Source organism: Acanthaster planci, linkage group LG14, assembly GCF_054643075.1.
Source record: "Acanthaster planci isolate LZ-2023a linkage group LG14, COTS_SCS, whole genome shotgun sequence".
In the NCBI taxonomy this organism is placed as follows: domain Eukaryota; kingdom Metazoa; phylum Echinodermata; class Asteroidea; order Valvatida; family Acanthasteridae; genus Acanthaster; species Acanthaster planci.
Window position 1 is genome coordinate 1,360,109 of NC_141790.1, and position 22,602 is coordinate 1,382,710.

The window sequence follows — 22,602 nt, forward strand, 5'->3', positions numbered from 1 at the left end:
GTATTCATCGTCGATTACAAGTCGCTGTGAATACCACTCAAGGTTTTAAAGCGGCTGCAGCGAACATCTTGGGGAAGATTGGGTCATCTTGTACAAATATTATTACAATACGACGTGAGAGAAACGAGTAAGCAAGCAAACACTGCACACTGTGGAGAAAAACGGATGGGGATTGAACACTCTCGTTTACTTTTAGGGTACCTTTCTTTACTGAACAATTTATTCAGGTTTATTTTATCCGCAGGATCAACGAATTCGTAGGAATTAGATTTAAAAAACCTTTTGAAACCTTTCCTGTATAATTACTCACTGCAGATAGCACACACATTTTTTTTTACTTGATCACCGATACGGGCTGTCGGACATTATCATTGATTATGAATAAAGAAATTTGATTAATGAGTAATAATGACTGTTAAAACCTGTATCTCTTTCCGACAGTCAAACCTTATGCAAAGAGGAGCTAATCGGGACTGCATCAAACCTTCAGAAACCTTTAAACCAATGAACTTTGGGATCATTACCTAGAATGTTTGGACTAACATGGCCTATTTATTATTATCTTTGGGGGGGCAGATTAATGAACCCACGTTATGGTACATTTGTACATTCAAACTATCAAGCATTGTGGCGCAGGAATTTTCGAACAATCAGACCTTCGGAACTGCTGGGTGGACCGCATCCTGGCCTCTCCCACAGAAAAAAAATAATGCGTGTGCAAGGGTCGTCGAGAGGGCGCTATAACGGTTTCGTGGAATGTGCGAATGTATCAATTTCAGTAAAACAATAGATGTAATTACGAAAACAAAGCTAACACAAAGCACCACCAATCAGTTCTCTCCTGCCAGTTTTGCTGTGAGAACGGGTGTTTTTCTTTGGAGAAATCGGTGAATCTTTACACGGTCATCACAACGGTGCAAAGTAACAACTTCAACTTTTTACTGTAAAATATTGTTTAATATTTCACAGCCTACCAAACGGCAGAATTCGCTGACTGTTGATCAAGTTAGTGGTGAGAAGATCTACTTGAAAAATCTGTTTCGGATTTTTATGAAGAGCTTCACATTTCTCCTGGAAAGGGCATTTTCTATAGGATGACCACCGATCGGTCGACCTAACGAGGGACTGGTTTAATAATCACTGTTAGGTTTACCAGCGGTCGGTCTATCCGCGAATGAATAAATATATATATATATATATATATATATATATATATATATATATATATATATATATATATATATATATATATATATATATATATATATATATATATATATAGATATATATATATATATATATATATATATATATATATATATATATATATATATATATATATATATATATATATATATATATATATATATATATATATATATATCTATATATATATATATATCTTCAGTATGTTTTAAAAACTCTTAACTTTTAAAACAAAGAGTTCGCAAAAGGTCAGATATCCAAAAAAGCCGGTAATATGAGCCATTATACCCAAAGCAAATACCTTTTAACAAAAAACCTTGGGTTTTTGAGTCGGCTGCCCTTTCCTTCTGACAGCTGCAAAAGATGAAAATCGTCACTACAGGTACTTTTATTACCGGCTATGCTGGTAACATTTGAGTGTTCTCAAGTTATTTTTGTCTTTAAAGTGCGTTATTTGAAACTGCTATTCAACTTCCTATTTATTTAAAAAGTTTATTTGACAACTGTCTGTAAATTACCAAGCCTATGCGGGCGCTATTTCTACTTCTTAGAGGTATTAACAACTAGGCACTGATTCCGTTCGATAACTGCATTCCATAATTCCGGGCAGATCCCTAACACCTGCACGTACCCTTTAATATCACTTATGAGAATGGTTTAATATCCAGCCTTCCGGATTTTTGTTTTTACTTTTTAATCTTTTTAATCTTACGTAGTAACCTACTTTGTCTTCCGTATTCCAATATTTTATACTAGAAAAATTATGTTAAGTCCGAACATTTTCAACATTTGTGTTCGATCCATTGCTTTGGATTTTCGTTTTATATGCCCTGGCCCTATCTTTCATGGCGTAATGTTAGATACTTATATCACAGTTCTAGTCAAATTAGATAGGTACTCAGGCCGATTTCTCATCTTTGACTGAAGTTGAAGTGTCTCCGTATTGAAAATCTAAAGCTTCGGCCATTCCTGTGAACATTTCATAGTTCAAACTATTACCAAACAATAGATACTACATTGGTCCTGATGATTTTGAAATTCAGATAATTAAGACACGTAAATACCGCTTGACTTCTCAGCTTTATCAAGTTGATTTCAGGAGACACGTGGGTCTATCATATGCAGAATTGTGAGCAAATGGGTTGCCTTACGTATTTCCTAAGAAACACCCGCTGTAATAAGATATACTTCCAAGGTTGCGTAGCAGGACTTTCTCCATGAAAATACATGAATTGCATATACGCAATGCGTTGGACACGCTCAGGAATAACGGCTATTATAAGCTTAATATTATAAGAGCAGATTATTAGTGAAGTCAGTACTACTCAGTAGACATGTTGAATTTCAAACAACGATTTTCTTATCTCCCTCCAACTGAGCGCCGCGGTGTACATTTGGGACTTGTCATCAAGTCTACTCAATACTCGGTAATACAATGAAAAAAGTATAAAGTACTTTTACAAAGCGCTGTACAGTTATTCTCTTGATTTAAAATTTTGTGGCAGGACGAAAAAAGTCACACTTAATGCTTATTTTTATCTGTCAGCATATGTTATCCCAACTTAAAAACTAAATGAATTTGAAATCAGCATATGCTTCATAAAATGCAAGGACGGGGAATGTTCCATAAACTTTTACAACAGTTTATTTCATTTTGGAGTGCCCGCGTGACTAAATAAATTGCCCGAAGCGGAATTCTCTGCACTGACCTTACTGGATAGGTCTATAGTGAGACAATTGGACCTCCCATGCACCATCCTTGTGTTTTATGCAAAACAGTTATATATGCTTATTAAAAATAGATGGCCTCGTTTAAATTTTTAGCGGGGTTGGACTGAAACTTAAAAATAGAGTTTTGACGACAATAAACGTACTTTATATGTCATAAAATTTTCAAACGATCTCACAAACTATGGTACAACCGATGGTACCAGTATTCACTCGTATTGCCTAAAGTTTTCTTCATTTTTTTCTTTAATAAGAAATATATCTGCAACCTTTTTGCTCAGTGGTCCATCCTCCTAGGTCAAAATGTCAGGAGATATCCTTTTTATATTTGACAGGATTTACACCCCTTTGGTGTCCATTACAGGCCCATTTACGATCGCGCACAATAACAGAAGGTGGTTATGCTGCTCGAAATTTGGCGATATTTTATACAGGAGCAGAAATTCGTCCGGTATTTGTATCAATAATATTCAACAATAAAGGCGTAGCAGCCATACCCAATGAAAACACCAAGTGGCCAGAATTCACAGTTTCAGCCCAGTATCCTTTTTTAAAAATCGAAGTTCAAAACAAAGTGGTTTTATTGAGCGACTGCGCAATTTTTCCGCTGGGCGTGTAAACAATCTAGCATGTGTTCTACATTTTGACCGCGAGGAATCCCGTTACCGCGTTTTAATTAAATGGTTTTTATACAGACATATGGTAAAGGCCGTTCGTGAGGCACAAAATATCGAGCACCATGGTTTCTTGTGGAGATGTTGGCACTCAGACAGGACAAATCGCACGCGATACATCCCTCTTTTTAGAAACCTGAGCAGTTTTTCACGAACCGCACTAAGAATGGTATGAACGAGCGTTTTATCAAAGTGCCTTCGATTTTTTCTTTGGGGTCGTTAATACTGTGATTGCATAAAGTCAGAGAGTCAGTAAACCCTTCGCGTTCTGTCTTGGACGTGACTGCAGACGTCAAAGGCAAGAGGCCTATACCGGTATGTCGGTAACTTTTTGTGGCGATGGTGCCCTGCCGTTGGAAACTACAGCATTACTCCAGAAAAAACGGTATGCGTTAAGCGTAATGAACTTTTCAAGGGGCTGGCAGCCGCGCCATTAATATGTCAAGCTTCATATTGCGCCCAATCAAAAACATCGACAACACAAGAGTTAAGGTCTTTATTGGATATTGTTAAAGTTGAAAGCACGTGATACTCTCATATAGAACTCCATAGTGGAGGACGTGTCACGGTAATTCTATGTGAACTCGTGTGCCAATCAGATCTCGTAAACTGCGCAACTGGTAACCTTTAGCAATACAATTTTATCTGGTTTCCGTTCGTGTGCCAGCGTTCCAAGGTGAGGCTTATAAATACGATTCCAACTGCTTACAGTAGCAACTGGCAACGCCGTGATACCATTTCGGTACTCAAAACTCAAGCAGACAATCTAACAAGAGCAACGGTTTTGCCAACGTCAAGGTAAGCCAAGTAAATTTGTGTGTGTCCACTTTCACGACATGTATGAACCGGTCTTTACATTTTGCCGCTGAAATCCTGCGGACAGGTATGTTTACGACATCAATTATTTATGAAAATCACACCAACCACATTTGCTAAATGTCGTTGTTTTCAGAGATCGTGAAAATAAAACGTTCATGCATGGACCAACACGCGTCGATGTGTGTGCCAAAATAACCAAATAACCGCAGAAGCCAAACCTTTCATTGGATTGAATTTAAATTTTGAAGATGTAACGAAATTTTCCCTGGAAAAGCGGTATTTCCTCGCACTCAAATTCCATTGCTCAATCTCTGAAATTAGGGTACGTTAGGGCAACTATGTGATTTTTTCACAGTGCAGAATGTACATCGACAATGATTGTTTAATACGTGGAAACGCTGGATATTAAAAACAGATTATACTCTAAATTAAAATTATTCAGTTAAATGTATGAAGCCGAGACAGCAAGTGGCATTCCCAGAACTGGAACCAGCTCATTTCTCGTGTTTCCACTGAACCCCAAAACGCTGATTGGTTAGCGCTAGGCTTTGGCACTATTACTAGGAGTGCCAATATCACGTCTTTTCATCAGACGCTGTAGCCGGCCATTTGCATACGGCTCGCAAGTAATGTTTTTCACTTATTGGCCTATCCAATGACCAATTTAGAAATCGCCTACCTTGAGACATGTGCGGTGCCCCTCAATGATGCACGCTTCAGCAGCAGGGTTAGCCGCATTTTAGCTTTCCCAGCAGGTCGCGTCGAGTATAATATATTTTACCCATTATGAGGTAAAATGTCTTAATTGGACTCTTGTCAGGAACAATTCACCATCTGTACCTCCCAGCTTCTTTTTCCTCACGTTACTGCAACCGCTTTTTAGTTTCGATGGTATTATTGCTATTGTACGGAGCTCTGGAAGTGCCATCCGACTTGCTGAGATCCTGACTTATTTTTTCTCGGGAAGAAGACATCATATAGGCGGGATGTCGATATCCTGAGATAATTTCTCATGGGATGCTGGCATCCTGAGATACTTTATCACAGAATGTCAACAAAGACCCTGATACAAGAATTATTGTAAGTAAATGACGTCATGATGACGTCATCATGTGATTTGGTATTGATTTTTCAATATTTAATTTAGCCCATTGACTTTGTACACGTTTTCAAGCCATCATTTGGGTTAGCTTGAGAGGTTTGATCAACTTTTAAGTTACAGATAACAAAGGCCCTGATGACAGAATTTTGCTAAATTTATGACGTAACGATGACGTTATCACCTATTTTTAAATTAAATTATGGATATTCAATCTTCCCCCCATAGGTTTTGTAAAGTTTTTCGTCAGCCTGTCCTCGGCCCTTTGGTTAATCTGAATTATTTCGTTCAATGTACACTTGAAGTCCCTCACGAAAAGAGGCTCCCAAAGAAAAATCGTCCAAATAACATCATCAGGGGTCACGTGACATGAGCTTGAAGCTGCAGTTTTCCCCATAGGTTTTGTACACGTTTTTTTACTACGCAATATTATCGATCTTAATGAAGGTAATCCTGAACTTCGGCTGAGAATTACTATAAGAACAAAAAAAAATCGGAATTTTCTTTCGTCTTCATTTGATTACATGTATACTTGCGAGTCTGAATATCAAATAATATTTTAGAATTTTCTTTCAGTTTAAACGCAAATCACATGACATAATAAAGGAGCAGCTTTTTGCATAGATGTTTTCAGTCCATTTACTTGTACACGTTTTCAAGCCACTACTTGGAAACCTTCGCGATGTTTGATCGCTATGAAAGTGATATCGAACAAAGACCCTTGTGCAATAATTCTTCAAAAGGAATGACATTATGATGACGTCTTCATGTGATTTACTAGTAAATTTTCAATATTTATTTCAGCCCATTGACTATGTACACTTTTTCAAGCTACAATTTGGGCAATTATCAGCGGTTTGATGAACATCAAAGTTACACGCAACAAAGACCCTCATGAAAGAATTTTCCTAAAGTTATGATATCATGATGACGTCATCACCAAACAGAAAGTTCCGAAACAGCTCACTGGTCATTCTCAACCACGTTCCTCTAGTTGTGATTTTTATGCCCAATATTGACATGTAGTAATTAGTTAGATAACTGCATTAACGCACCGAAACGTGCTAGTACCTCGCTTGCTGATATAGTTGAAGTGCTATTCATTTAGATTACACAAATTTTAGGGCTGTAAATCAAAAGATTTATGTCACTCATTTGAATCAACTTTTATTTTGAAAAAACAAGGTTTTTATCATTATTTGATATTGATGATTTATCACTCTTCTAGTATTTCAAAAATTAAATGATCTCTCAAAGCCGGGAGCATTTATGAGAAATGTTGTTCCATTTATGCTACATGTTTGGATTCGATTCAGAAATTAAAGAGTTATTGTCATGATTTAATCCACCTTTAAGTTTAAAAGAGTACTGTATCACTACACGACTATGCCATTTTCTCTCTATCTATTTGGGATTACAAAGGTTGACTGTTATGCAATGATACCAAAACTCTGTATCAACTTGTTCTTGGAGTAATGAGTTGTAATCAGGCGGAGGTCGTTACTCATAAAATACCGAGGCATCACGCATAAACCCCGTAATAACATCAAAAAGTCACCTGAAAATTGTAAGATATATGTATTAAACAACTGCCAAGGGTAAAAAAGCCTGCCGCGATAGAAAATATTTGTACTAAACAGTCCCTTCATTTTTAGCTCTTAGCTACTGTCAAATTCTGTTAACGAGACTTCTTTTTACAAACAGTGGAACCTTTTAAAGTTTTAGCTGTAGGTTTCTGCCACGTATACTGAACAAGAAGCATATACATGTTTTGGATGGCATTTGTCACTCCTTGTTGCGTTTTATAGCCGCCGAGTAACAAACCCAGTGACCTCCATTTTTTAACAAAACTTAGACCATGGTTTAAATCTTTTTGATTTTCCCTTGGTACCTGAGAGGTATCTGGTCTACAGGCCAAAACATAATATATTACATGCATTTTATGTTGGCGTAAACAGTATAGGAGATTTTTAAGTTAAAGTTGGCCATAATTTTTGATTGAGCAAAAAAATTAATCAATATAAACTAATGCACGTACTTCTAAATTTGCTCACGTTGGACAGTAAGGCCAACTTATCTCTAAACACAAAAAATAAATTTTAAAATTTGTACTTAAATATTCACAAAATTGTAACTTTTTATTTCAGGCAATATATATTTACAATTCAGAATATTCAAAAATCCTTCAAAAATTCAAATGGACACGACGTCTTTGCAGGTCTTCTTTCTCATTTGTCTTCAACAACAGGATATTGACATGGACGAAGAAACCTCCAAAAATCAAAAAATTGCCATAGTGGGCATAGGCTGTCGCTTCGGCAATGGGGTCAACAGTGTCAAAACGCTCTGGGAGGTTTTAGTGAAGGGACTAGATTGCACCACGCCCATACCACCCGACCGTTTCGATGCAAGCTACTTCTTGAGTCCTGGAGAGAAGACAGCCGGCAAGATTTACATCCAAAATGGCGGGTACATTTCTCAAGACCCATACATGTTCGACAGACAGTTCTTCCACATGCCACCTGGTAATTTCTTAAAATTTTTTGGAATAAGTTTGGTGAATTTACTTAAACAAGATTGGCAAAATGCCCAATCCTGATTTACTGGAATTAATTCCACATGTGATCGCAAGAGGGCATGCACAGGTCCAGTAACCTTATTGTCCCGTGAATAAAAGACGGACATACAGTGTCTCATTAGGAAAGTCATTTTCACCGACCTTTTTATGCCAGACCACATTTGACACTTGATATGAATTGTCCAGCTACAGCACAAAATCTAATACTCTTTTGTACTTATGAGGTTTTTGATGTGGACGGTTTGTTCACTTTTAAATATCCTGCAGACGAGGCAGCCCATCTTGATCCGCAAGTTAGACTTCTTCTTGAAGTCACGTGGGAGGCCCTCGAGAATGCCGGGATACCACCCTCTTCTCTACGAGGTTCTAAAACAGGTGTCTACATGGGCGTGACAGCACAAGAGTACTTGTCCTTCGCATGGAAACCATTTCACAATATGAACCAGTATTCCAACTCGGGCAACAACTCGTGCATGGTATCCAATCGTATCTCCTACGAGTTTGATCTCCGTGGGCCGAGTTTCTCAGTGGATACAGCTTGTTCATCTTCCCTCTACTCGATCTATTTGGCATGTGAGGCGCTGAAACAGAAATCCTGCTCAATGGCTCTTGCTGGTGGGGTCAACTTGATTCTTACACCAACCACCACTATTGGGTTTTGTCAGGCTGGCATGCTTTCTCTCGACGGCAAATGCAAAAGCTTTGACCAGGCAGCCGATGGTTATTCCCGGAGCGAGGGTGCTGGGGTTTTGGTTCTGAAACCTCTCGATGATGCTCTGCATAATGGCGATCGTATCTACGGAGTTATACGCGGAGGGGCACTTAGTAATGATGGCCGTACTTTGGGCATTGCAAACCCCAGTTTTGATGCACAAGTTGACTTGGTGAAAAGCGCATGTCGGAACGCCGGGGTAGATCCCCTCCAGATTGTCTACGCCGAGGCTCATGGTACAGGAACAAGAGTAGGCGACACAACAGAGGCCGGAGCCTTGGGTGAGGTTTTGGGGCGAAGGAGAGGGCCCAAACATCCTCCGCTCTACATTGGGTCCGTCAAATCAAATGTGGGCCACTCTGAAGGCGCGGCAGGTGTGGCTGGCATTATCAAGACGGCCTTGTGCCTGTACAATCGAAAGATTCCACCCGTCGTGCATTTTAAAACACCAAACGAGAATGTCGACTTCAAACTGCTAAAGATGAATGTTCCTACCGAACTGATTTCTTGGCCACACAGAGGAGATCGTTTCCTTTCTTGCTGCAGCTCATTTGGCTTCGGTGGAGCGAATGCTAACCTTATTCTTGAGGGACATCTAAGTCCTTCTGGGAATGAGCTTCCTCAAATGAAGGGTAAAACTCTGAGTTGCCTCCTCCTGTCTGCAGCCAGCTCCAATGCACTTCGTCAAAAATTCAAGGACTGGGTCGACTTTCTGACGGAAGACCCGTCGATGAACGACAACACTTTCTTCTCTTGTCTGTATACGGCTGCCTGCCGTTCTCAGCACCTCGTGCACCGAGCAGGATTTGCTGTCTACTCCAAGGAAGATGCTATCCACCAACTTCGAATGAAACTTGATAACGAATCTTACCACAAGACGTCGACTCGACATGTCGAAGGCGTAGCGACGTCAGTCTCTGGGGCCAAACAGCAAATTGTGTTTGTGTTCTCTGGTATGGGGACACAGTGGTGGGGAATGGGTCGAGAGTTGATGGAAACACAACCTATTTTTGCTGCAAGGGTGAAGGTAAGAACTCTCTTTCAACTAAAGCTGCGTTTTGTCGAGGTAACGGACTTGTATTTCAATATAATTTTCTTAAAATTCAAATTCAGCGTGTAGTTTATCAAGTACGATAATTGCAAAAAACGTATTGCCTGTATTCACCTTTTAGCGTTTTCCAAATTGGACGGGCGTCAAATAAGGTTACAGACGGATTATTTTTTCCTTTTTTTTAGTTTCCTCTGCTTGTAGGCTATTCTACTATTTTTTCCTTACATTGAAGAACTTCCTCAATCAAGTCTCATCTTTTGGTAATGTGTGTACATATAGGTTATTGACGAGCAGCTGAAGAGGTGTGGGGCTAAATGGTCTTTAGTCAGCATGCTGTCTGATGAAAAAGACCGTGAGAGAATACATAAAACAGGTAAATCATTTTTTCCTCAAACACAACCAGAATAACACACCCAACTCAAAGAATATGTAAACAGTATCCGTTGATGATTGTTTTTTTTTTTACTATCTTTACGACAGAAATCAGTCAGCCCTGCCTGTTTGCACTTGCAATAGGTCTTCTGGATCTTTGGAAGTTTCGAGGTCTGGTTCCGGATGCAGTGGTTGGGCACAGTGCAGGTGAGGTTGCAGCAGCATATGCAGCAGGTCTCCTCAGCCTGGAGCACGCAGTGAAGCTCGTCTACCGAAGAGGGATTGAACTAGGAAAGACAAGTGGCTCTGGGAAGATGGTGGCCGTCTTATGCCACACTGAAGAAGCTCTCCGGTACGCCAGGGAAAGCAAGCATGGACAAATGCTTGATGTCGCAGCCATCAACAGCCCAGGTCAAATAGTCTTCTCTGGTGCGAATACCGCTGTTGAGGGGCTAGCTAAAGAATTCAAAATAAATAATATTAAATGTGTCGTGCTCAAGGTAGACAATGCTTTCCACAGCAAAGAGCAAGAAGTCATAAGAAGCCCTTTCCTCAAAGAGGCGAGTAAGTTCCTTAAAGTGCAAAATGCAGAAGAAAGAGTACGCACGATTCCAATGATGTCCACCGTAACAGGGCGTTATTTGACTACCGAGGAGGCTAACACGCCAGAGTATTGGTTTCAGAATGCTAGACAGCGGGTTCTCTTCATGAACTCAATTCAGAAACTCGCAAAAGATGGTTACAGGGTCTTTGTCGAGGTTGGTACTCACTCGTCGCTCTTACCTGCTCTTCAGGACACTTTGGCTACGATCCAGTTTACAGATGATAAGTTTATCACATCAGCATCTCTACTTAGACCTCGAGACACAATAACGATTGCAAAAGACTCCGAGAATCTTATGGTATCGCAGTTGAGGCTCTATACAAGCGGTATACCTGTGATCTTTGACGGCCTATTCAACTCCACCTATCGGCAAGTCATGTCGGTCCCACATTACCCGTGGCAACGAGAAAAATGTACCAATATCTGTCCCGAGGGAAAGACAGACCTTCTCTTTCCTGTTGGTGAGGGTCAACACGTACTTCTTGGGGAGCCCATTGAAACATTCCATCTGCAAGAAAGTCCGGTGAGGATATGGCGAGCTAAAATGGATGCGTCTCGGGTACCGTGGGTAAAAGATCACGTCTTGCAAGGCTCCGTGATTGTGCCTGCTACTGCTTACACTGAGACCGCTCTTGCAGCAGCTCGATCAATGAACGGTTATCGCTACCCGATAGTTCTCAGTGGGTTGATGTTCGATCGATTCATGTTTGCCCCAAATGCAGAAGGCTGCCTTGAGACAACAGTGGAGGAGAAGACAGCAGAGCAATTTCTCGTCACGCTTAGGAGCCATGACGTGCCCAAAGGAACATGGACACAGCATTGTCACGTAAGAATCATTCCTCCATCTGCCGCAGATCCTGGTGTGATGACGACACTGGGTGAAATAATGGACGTAGACAGTATCAGCAAAAGATGTGAAGTGTCTATACCGGGTGAGGTGTTTTACAATAATGCAGATGATTCTGGCTTCGATTTGGGATCTACGTTTAGAGGAGTTCAGAAGATGTTAACGTCACAGGATTCACGTGAAAGTTTAGTATATGCTGAGGCTCCTCTCAGTGTTCGGAGAGAATTTCATCGTTACGTGTATCATCCAGCTTTCATGGACAGCTTCTTGCAGGCATTTGCTGTACTCATTTTGTTAGCCGAACAAGGAGGTCATGAAAATTTAGACAAGAGATCTCAACCAGTACAGAGAGTTCCAAGACAAATACAGACGCTCACATTTACCGGTCCGAGCTCTCCGCACGTTTGTATCCATGTAAGGATTAGCGGAGGGGACCATCCCAACTGCGACATTGATGTGGCAGACGCAAACACAAAAGCAATATTCTGCTCGGTTCGAGGACTTGTGTTTGAAACCATTCAAAATGACAACATGGAACATCAGATTTGGAGTGTGGTGTGGGAAAATGTTGGTTCTGTCTATATCAAAAACGGACCAGTTCAGTCCCAAACCGCATCAAAGAAAGTGATTGTCTTTCCGGACAATACAGATGTGAGTACTTCCTTAATCGATACTCTTGTAAAACAAGAGGTCTTGGACGTAACCGTCATTGATGTGGAAAAGGCCGATGCCGTGCAAAAAGCAGTTACCATGGTTGCTGCCAATCAGGATACAGAGACGCTCCTGGTCATGATGAAAACAGAGGTATCTGACGTCCACTTGAATTCTGGATCGGTCATGTCAAGGAGAGAGTTTGAAGGCTACCAAAAAGATACATTGTTTTGCTACTCCGTCTGCAAGGCTTTGCAAAGGGAGAGTTTAAAGGCCCAGTTTTTGCTTTTCACAAAGGGCGCGCATCATGCAATAGACGGTGATTACGTGAATCCATTTTCAGCGATCCTGAATACGGTTGGCGTAATTGTCAGTCATGAAGAGCCACTGCTTACAATGTTTTCTGTTGACCTACCGATTACAGAGAGCAGCATGGAGAGTAGTCAGATCGCTTGTGAAATTATTTACAAGAAAGATTGCCACCTTTATGAAGAGGATGTAATTGCTGCCAGAAAATCACGTTCCACGAAGCGAAACCATAACAGTAAGACTTGGGATCTCTTATCTCCGCGCGTGAGAATGGAAAATCTTTCCAATGCCCCGGCAATTGTACCAGCCAGGCTGTGGTCAGTGGGAGAGAAAAAGATGTCTGATCGTGTCCGAGTCTTCGTTCGTAAAATTCATCCTAAAGATTTGGAACTTAACACTGACCAACGGTTTTTCCGGGTGAAGGTTGAAGCTTTTGGTCTTTGCAACAACCAGCAGTTCGAAGTAGACGGCCGTTCAGGAACAAACACATTCATCTATGCCGGTAGCCTAGACGGATACAGTTCCAAAAAGCAAACCAAAACATACTTAGGCCTCAGTTGCACTGACGTCCAGACATATATGAAGTCTCTCTCACAGGACTTAATAGAAGTGCCTTCGTATCTCACTCCAAGAAAAGCAGTCAGTATCGTCATTGATTACTTACCACCAGCTGTCTTTTTCGAGCAGGCTGTACCAGTATCTCCAGGTATGCGTGTGGGTTTCAAGTGTGACTCTCTCGACAGTTATGACCTTGCAACGATTCACCTGTCAACTAAACTGGGAGCTGAGACAGTCGTCTTAAAAGATGCTCATAACGATCTTTTTGCACTTTACAATGAGATATCTGTCAAATCCCTCAGTGAGTTGGAAGAAGCATCCATTGACGTAATGTTTCTGTCTCTGAAGTCATCCTCGTTGGATCGCACACTGCATTCATTGCAGCCAAAGTTGAGAGGAAACGCCACCGTCGTGATTATTCAAAGACAAAAACACGAAAAAAGGCTGCCAATGCTTCCGTCAAAGATGAAGATTGTGACGTTCGACACATATCTCCCATCAGCACTTGATGGATTATCCAGCTCCAAGATTTCGGCTATTTTGTCTTATCTATGGGAGATGTTTAACCCCAAGCTGGAGAGCGGTCATTTAACTTGTATTACAGGTAATCATATCCGACTGTCTTCCCTGGCTGCACGCAATGCTGACATTCCAAAAAATGAGGTTATCGAGGTTGACTCAGCAGAATTGCTGTTACCCCCTTCTGTGGAAAACGACGGTTTTGTGGCTGACAGAGGATCGGCCTACTTCGTTACAGGCGGAACCAAAGGTTTTGGTCTCAAACTGACAGAGTGGTTGATATCAAGAGGTGCTCGATATATATATGCAGGTTCCAGAGGGGAAATGAATGAGGAATTGAAAGAGGTCATCGAAAAGGGAAAGGAAGTCGGTGCTCAAGTCCGGCACATCCGGTTGGATGTTTCCAGTGCAAGTGATGTCGAAATAGCGCTGCGAAAAATGATGGTTGGGCAGTGGCCCGCTCTGAGAGGCATATTCCATTGCGCTGCCGTCTTTGAGGACGGGTTCCTCCAAAATATCACTGCGGAATCTTGGAACAGAGTCATGGCTGCGAAGGCACATGGAGCACTTCTGCTACACCAGCTGACTTTAAAGCTTGGCATCAAGCTTGATCATTTCATCATGACATCCTCCATTCTGTCCCTGATTGGCAATGCAGGACAAGGGAGCTACTGTGCTGCCAATGTCTTCCTTAATGCACTGGCCTATTATCGTCATAATCATAATCTACCAGCGACGGCAGTGCAGATAGGTGTTATTAATGACGTGGGGTTTATAGTTCGTCGCGGTCTCGTTCAAGCGTGGGAAAAGACGGGCGCAGGAAGTATGAGTCCCAAGGAGGTTCTTGGGGTTATCGGCTCCGCACTGTCGGTTCGCCAAACACAGCTTGGCATTTCAGCTCACCTTAATCGGAAGCTTTGGGCAGAGAGACACCGTGGCCTCATTATAAAACACTTCAAAGAAAAACATGGAACCTTGTCTTTCATGAAAGAATTGTTTCATGACAGAGATGTCTACCTGGCCGCCATAAATGATACATTTCTGCAGTCAATAGTAAAACTTCCACTAACCAAGGCCAGAGATTTGGTCATCAAAACTTTGGCCCAGCTTTTCAGTCAGCACCTTGGGCTGTCCAATGAACCCCCGCATGATGCATCACCGATCTCTCTGGGTCTGGATTCTCTCATGGCGTCAGAAGTCAGCCAACAGATAAGCCAGAAGTTTCAGGTCATCGTTGGAGCGGTCGATCTGCTCAATGACAAGAACACGATCCAGGAGATTTCAAAAAACATAACAAGGCAACTATTTGCAAAGACAGCTTCATCCAGCCCAAATGGGTTGGAGGGTGAACGATCAGCTGTTTTAAAACAGAAAACAGTTGTCGTTGAAGGTGAGGTGCCAAAACCGTTGGCAGTGAAGCTTGTCTGTTTCCCTACCATTGGCGGGGGACCTTCACTGTTTACCCACTGGACACAGCCGATGCTTCCGTTTGGTATCCAGGTTTTGATGATTCAGCTGCCGGGCTGGGAAGGGCGTGAAGACGAACAGCCACTCACAAACATGAAAGATATTGCACGCCTTGTTTACCACGAGCTCGCACCACATATATCAAAAGGTCCATTCGTATTTTTCGGTCATAGCATGGGAAGTCTGGTCGCGTTCGAAGTTGCTCACCTCCTCTATGACGAGGACAATATCTGTCCCCATCATTTGTTTGTCAGCAGTTGGTACGCTCCAACTTTGGCCTATCCTTATACTGAGGAGCTCGATATCACGCCCTCGACCTTTGACAGACTGAAGGAGATCCTGGAGGATAGCCCAAAGCTCTTCGCAAGCTTAGCAAAGCAAGCGCAAGTGAAGTTCAGTTTCATAGATGACAAGACCTTCTTTAATACTGCATTTATGAAACGCCTGTTGCCCTGCCTGCAGGCCTCGACCGAAATAATAAGAGACTACAAATGCAAACATGAGAACCCGTTACCATGTGACCTTACGGTTTTTGGAGGTAAACAGGACGCCTTTGCAAAGCCAGATCTCCTGAATGGCTGGGAGCAGGAGAGATCCAGGAAGCATTCTTTTAATAAGATAATCTTTCCCGGAAAGCACATGTACATTCTGACCAGCACGGCACAGGTTTTGGAAGCAATTTGTCTCACGTGGAAGAAAGATGAAAATAATTCTTATTAGGTCTAAAGATACAGGTTCGTGTAAAGGGTGGATTGTTTCAATTGTGTCTCAATACAGTGATTCTTGCCGTGTTCTGCTTTCCCAGCCGATGAATAGGTTCTCATTATTTTACAATGCCAATAAGTCATTCCAAAAATACATGAAAGGATTATGAGCCGCTTGGAGCAAAACACTGTGCTGAAAAGCCTATATACTTTCGATAATGAAAAGGCTGCTAGATAGAAAAAAAGAAAAGCGTCTTCGTTTCTAATGAAAAATAAAGATTTAGTCCTAATAACACAAATACCTATATATAATAACAATGAAATGGAAAGGAGAAGTAATACGGAAGGCCAATTTTTAAAAATTGGACAAGAAAGTCGTGAGCGCAAGTAATAGGGTTTAGCATTTTCGACCCCCGGTTTGTTTTGTCTAAATCTTTTATCCAGATACACATGTAGGCTCACACTGAAAATTAATAACCTCTGGTATTGTTAAAGGGACGTTTGTAAATGTTAAATCGTAATTAGATTGGTTTTAATGTTTTTTGGTAACATTTTTACGAGGTATGCAGGTAGTAATTCTTGGATGAGTTTACTTTTCACACTTTTAGAAATAGGTTTAGCTTATTGTGTCTACGGTACATTTCTGAATTTCTGAAAGCATAATATATATATATACAACCTTTAAACAAAAAGTGAGGATTTCTGTTTGGAGTGTTTTGGGAGGTTACTTGAGTGAAGGATTTTCATCAATTTTCTAAGAGCTACCAAATAGCAGATATAAATATAAGAGTTACTTTTTTTTTTACAGCAGCACGAATTGAATTGGTGACAATTACACAGTAAATCTTGAAATACTAGCGGACCTTTAGAGGAGTCTGGAGCTTTTTACAGTCAAAGGTTTTTGCCCTTTCTTTTAATTTTTACATCACAATCACATCATATCTTTTCTGGTGATGTCATAAGTACTTTTGAGTAAATTGATGACTTTTGGGGTTATATAGGAGTCCTTTTTATATCAACAAATCAATTGATATTGTCCCAAGGTTATTCAAACCACGTTTGAATTCACTTTATATTATTTTGAATGGATAAGGGTTTGGATCAGGTGTCACTGCTAAAGATATCATTTTAAGATTTTAGTTGCTTTTAAACCTGTTGCATTTTGTTTTGATAAGTTGAAAAAGGTTTACATACTATTTATTGGCCTCTGACACATGCACAAATGAATTGGGAATAGTTTTTCCACCTGCAACTTCGTCGACACGTAATTTATTAATAATTTCAATTATTATTCTCAATAATTCGTGTTCAGAATCTTCAAGTGATTTACAGATTATTTAATATGTACAATATTCACAGATATTGTTTGATTATGTATAAAATCATTTAAAATTATTTTACCCAACGGCCGATGTTAATTTACAATGAATTGAGTTAATTTTCACCGGCTGATATCAAAAATCGAATTGGTTGATCTGTTATAGTCTTTATATTCAAATCGGATCGAGTCACTAATCTAGCTATCTAATCATGCAAACCAAATTCAACCAGAAGAGTTACTCTTACCCTAAGAAACTTAAAAAACAATAATAATGGTCTCTTAATCAAACGTATCAGAAAGTAAAGAATGTAATCCTAATCTATTAGAAATTAAAGAATGAACTCTATAGTAATTATAATAGATGCCCAATAAATAATCCTAATCTTGCCGGCCAAAAAAATCAATGGACCCATTGTTTTTGATGTAAAATCAGTTTTTGCTTTGGTTTGTGTGCTTGTGAGGATGGTCTCCCTCTTGACTGTTCAGATGTCCCTGTACACCACCCCTAGGTAAGTAGGCTTAATATTCAGGGCACCCGTCACCGGGCTGTTGCTTTCCGTAGGCCAGTCTGCCTCGCAAAACGGATAGTCCTCACACAAGGTAGGGAAAGTTAGGCCGTTCGTGGACTTGTCTGCCTCGCCCAGTACGGACAGTGAGAGGGTTGCCCCTATCTAGACAAAGTTACCATCTAATTTTCACAACTAGCAATGATATATACACCCTAAATAACCACTTCTTTTTATAATCTATTGGAAGCAAGATATTTGATCGCCTTCCATCGTTACAAGATGTCACAATAAGTGTATAATAATTAATCACTGCCGGTCAAAATTTAATTAAAAATCCATGTACCTCAAAGAAAATGCACATCATTCATTATAAAGGTTTGGTTCAATGTCCAAGTATCATATGATGCTTGATAAAGACGGGTCAGGATCTTTAGATAAAAATATAACTGACATTCAGTGTTCAAAATGACACAAACTGTACAAGAAGCCAGTCTGCAGCCAAAGATATCGCATATTGTGTCCACCGCCTGCCCACTACCTGGTCACCGGCGTTTTCATTAATTTCTAACAAGCTTCCGAAACCATAATTTGCAAGGCTTCCAATGGTAATCAGTGTTAGAGTGGCGTATTTTTATTTTATTTTTTAACTGCTGGCTTAGATCACATGACTTCACAGTTCAAAAGACGATCCTTAGAACGCCCAAGCGAAATAAAAGACCAGACCAGACCAAAGTGAACTTAAAGACCAGACAACGGCGATATAAAGATTTATCCGGAATCAGGCATTATTAGTTCTTACACTGTAGATACAGTCTGGGTATACATGTACAACGAACACGCACAACATATACAGTCTACAGACACGGGACATACAAGTAGTTTACTGAAGCATTGCGGGATCTGTTGTCGAGACAACGCTGACAGCTTCATGGAATATTTCCGTTCACTGTAATTGTTCTCCTCTTTCGTCTCCATAGCACTCTACATAATCATTACCAAAACCAACACTGTATTAGCACATTTGAAGACCCCAACACTGATAGGGGTAATAAATACCTAAAATTGATATGACAGTCAAGTTGGGCAGAGGGGGAACTGGGATATTCAGCAAATGTTTGTTTGGGGGACCGTATCCCACCCGATATGTCCTCGAATACAGTCGGTATGCACGTTTTGTGTCAGAATTTCAAGTAGTTCTTAAGTAGTATCTTCCTGATATTCTGCGGTTATTCTCTTCATCTATTCACGTACACTGAAAAACACGGAGAAGCCACATGAGAAAATGGATAAGCCTAAACAAAACAGCGTGAGGGAAATCCGCTTGGCACATGCATATATAGAAGTTATAAAAGAACAATAAGCTGAGAAGAATTGCAATAAAGTTTGACTTGTAGGCCCATGTTGACTATTTCTATATCATGACTACGGCTTAACATTTTGCCTATAACAGGGCTACATTTGGGATGGCAAGGAGGATGTACAAAAACTATACACCAAAGAAACCTGCTGATTCTCAATACGAATGTTATGTAGGAGTGCACAAAGGTGGTGGCGAGTAGGGTTTTTTTCTTTTTCTCTTTTTTTTTTAAGTTTTTGCAAGTCCAAGTCACGTCACAAGTCAAAAACTGATACAGGTCAAGCTACGTGTCACAGAAAAGCGCTTGAGTCCAAGTCGAGTGACTCAAGTCTACAATTTTGAGAGTGCTAAATGACTTCTCGGTGAACAGGGATACGATGTCCACGTTACAATAAATCTTTCAGCTTCACTGCTAAAAACTCAAAAGGCTACACTCATTGTACGCCAACTCCTACACGTGTGTGGGACTGGACCACTGCCTTGCTGAAAGACAGTAACGGCGTTCTGAAACAGCGCCGCCGACAAATTTGGAGGGCAAACCTTTTGCCTGTGTCGGCCCAAGGCAGAGGGAGAATCGCGTTCAACACGTCAGGGCGAATCACTTCGTTAGCGTTCTAATTCTGCCATTCAAAAATACTGCTGAAACTCGCCACTCATTCCTTATCTAGACTTACGCAAATGTCAAAAATCTTCCGATGGTGTTTGTCAATTTAATGCACCCTGACATTCAATCGTAAACTTGTTTTAGTGAACAAAAGAGAACTATTATGTTACGCGTAGATGATATAAACCATTGAAAAAAACGTAAACCAGTGTTATCAATAAAATTGCCAGACATCTCTAGGTAGGCCTATGCCTCAATAAAGAGTATACAACGAACTCAATAATGCCGGAAACGTTTGAGCTCAAAGTAAAAACGGGGTGGATGGGTCCAGCGAGGGAGCACCTACCCACACACCCACATCCACACCCTTTTTTTCACCGAAAAAAATTCAATGAATAAATAAACAGAAAGAAAAGGAGGGAGGGAGAAGAAAAAGAAAGGTCGTACTGCCTGAAATCGCACCACAGAATTGCACCACAGAACGCCTAGAATTACACGTGCCTAAACCCTAAAACATTATTTGTGACAAAACATGCAAACTGGAAACAGTAAACTATGACCTGACAGTATTTTTATTCATCCTTGTGTTTCGCAACCATTCATAACCATAATCACATCATCCTTTAAAGCAACATCAAAATGTAGTTCTGTGAAAAGTTTGAAAAAAAGTAATAAAAATCGGACTATTTTAGGGACTATTCGACATCCCTTTGTCCTTTGCCCCCTACCCCCATTTTTCCCCTCAAGTTGGTCCTGGATCCGCTATATGACCCCAAGGACGCCAATTCTGTGATGACCTAAATAAATGGAAGCACTCTGAAAAAGGCTTGGCACCGGTTAGTGTGAACATGAAGAGCGCCCTCTGTGTGTCCTAGCAGCCACCGGTAGCAGTTTGACTGAGGTACTGATTTCCGGAAGACAAACTAGGCCAATCCAGAGTTGTTAGAAATTGTATATTAAAACAAATTTTGGTATGTGCCTAATGCATTGAGTCTGATTGAATTATGTGGATATGTGAAACATAATTGTGCAAAATATTTTTTTCAAAGCCTATTGTACAGATGAATTCCCACAATCCTCAGCCGGGGTGAAGATGAATTCCGTGGAATTTTGATTTTAAGTTTGGGGATATGGTCTCTTCCCAATCCTAGGTCAAAGTGTGTGGGGGGGGGGGAACTTTCCCCACCCTGGTCCTACAGCCGTAAGTTATAATTAATCTGCCGCTGTGATATAATATTAGTCGTGGTAACGGATGAAGTGTCAAACTCTGGGGTCCGATTGCGAATTCCCAGATCAGCTTTTGGAGCTGCGAAGGCAAAGGTGACTTTTCTCTACTATTTTAAGATAGGATGTACATCATTCATAATTGTTCTGAAAAAAGTGCTTTAATGTGCGTGCCAAGTTTCAACAGATCAGGCATGGGACAATTCTTTAGGGAATTCTCCCTCCCCCAGCTGTGAGATGGTCCCTGAAAGCCCGGTTAAAGTTTAGGGCTAAAGGTAAGGTACACCATTGGTTTTTTGTTGTAATTTCACAAGATTCGGTGCAACTTACATTCCACAGACTTGTTTCGTGTTTGAGTCAACTGGTTTGTAAAGAATCGGGAAAAACAGCGCGGCGTTTCCAACAATTAAATCGAAGATCTTATAATTTATCCTGTGTAAAATCTATGAAGCACAGGGCTTTCGCAGTCAGCGAACAATACCCGTTTGGACAGGGTGGGGAACGAGCATGACAGGTTTTTTTCTCTCTTAAAAGGAGCAGTTTTCAACGGCCAGGAGTAATCAGTAATGCTCATCCTCGATAATAAAGCATTCTACATGAAAGAAAACTTTATCCAGGACTGCAGTCGACTCGTGTCCCTGACCCTGAAATGAGTATTATGAATAACGCACGTGCGTCACGTCACGAAAGTCTAAAAATCCGTTCTTAGTTGAATAGCTAAATAATTATAAGCAAAAAAGGAAATTATGTCTCGAAACACGGGAAAATCCTTTTGCTGGGCAACTCGGAAACAGCCAACATATTTGAACCGCATCATTATGCCCTAGGGTTGACTCAGGGTTGGCAAAATCTTCGCGTTAAGAAAATCCTTTCCATTCACGATGATCCAATCTATTTTATACTTTACACCTCACACTCGGTTCCCATGATTTCAGTTTACAATGTATTTGTGGTGTAACCCACCTTTAATGCGGATATGAGAGTTGAAGTTTAAGCGAAAAATCCATTTGGCGTATTTCACTGTCCCTAGGGAAAAACACATTTAGAGTGAAATGGTCATTGGAGTGAAAGACCTCTTGGGTTCAATCAGATTCCCCCATCTGGTCATTAAACCGAATTTCGATTGAATGCTTATCATCCGAGATGTGCGCCATCTACAAGTTAAAATAAACATTAAAAAAAACACTGCAGCGCAACATCGACTGATACTGAGGGCCTGTTTGTTTCACGCGGACCCAGATCGCGATCAGTGATCCAACGTTGGTTCACTGAGACCAGACGCCTATGGAGCGAACCAGCTTTGGGATCACTGATTCTGATCGAGATCCGTGTGAAACAAACAGGCCTTGAGCAATCGCGGAACTTCCCGCAAGCTGCTATCCATCATGTCTAAAATCCGCGAATCCGGCGATGATAACGTTGTGCGGACAATGCCCCTCTGACATTTTGGGGAAAGCCAACTGATCATATGTGCTTTTCGGGCTCAGGCGCGGCTTAGGAGCAAACACGAGTGCGACACTGAGACATGTCGTCGGAAGCATAAATTGCCCAGTGCATAAAGTGTGTGTGGGGGGGTGATGTTGGGATCGATATAGAAATCAAAACGGCCTTCCAGTGTCAACGACCTACGACCTTTGGCTTGAAGATGAGATTATTTGTGCGAGGGAAATTGTGCAAAAGGACGATTTT

At 40.8% G+C, this 22,602-nt stretch overlaps 2 protein-coding genes across 2 annotated transcripts in view; both read left to right on the forward strand.

The window, feature by feature from the left end:
- LOC147796734 (structural maintenance of chromosomes protein 4-like) overlaps positions 1-22,602 on the forward strand; it is a 178,299-nt gene that overhangs the window by 94,877 nt on the left and 60,820 nt on the right. The window lies entirely within an intron of this gene.
- On the forward strand, positions 4,333-16,466 carry LOC110980639 (uncharacterized). The gene is made up of 5 exons (XM_022237514.2): positions 4,333-4,406; positions 7,775-8,051; positions 8,372-9,843; positions 10,147-10,240; positions 10,348-16,466. The coding sequence occupies exons 2-5, from the start codon at positions 7,784-7,786 to the stop codon at positions 15,912-15,914; spliced, it is 7,401 nt and encodes a 2,466-aa protein (XP_022093206.2). The 5' UTR covers positions 4,333-4,406; positions 7,775-7,783; the 3' UTR covers positions 15,915-16,466.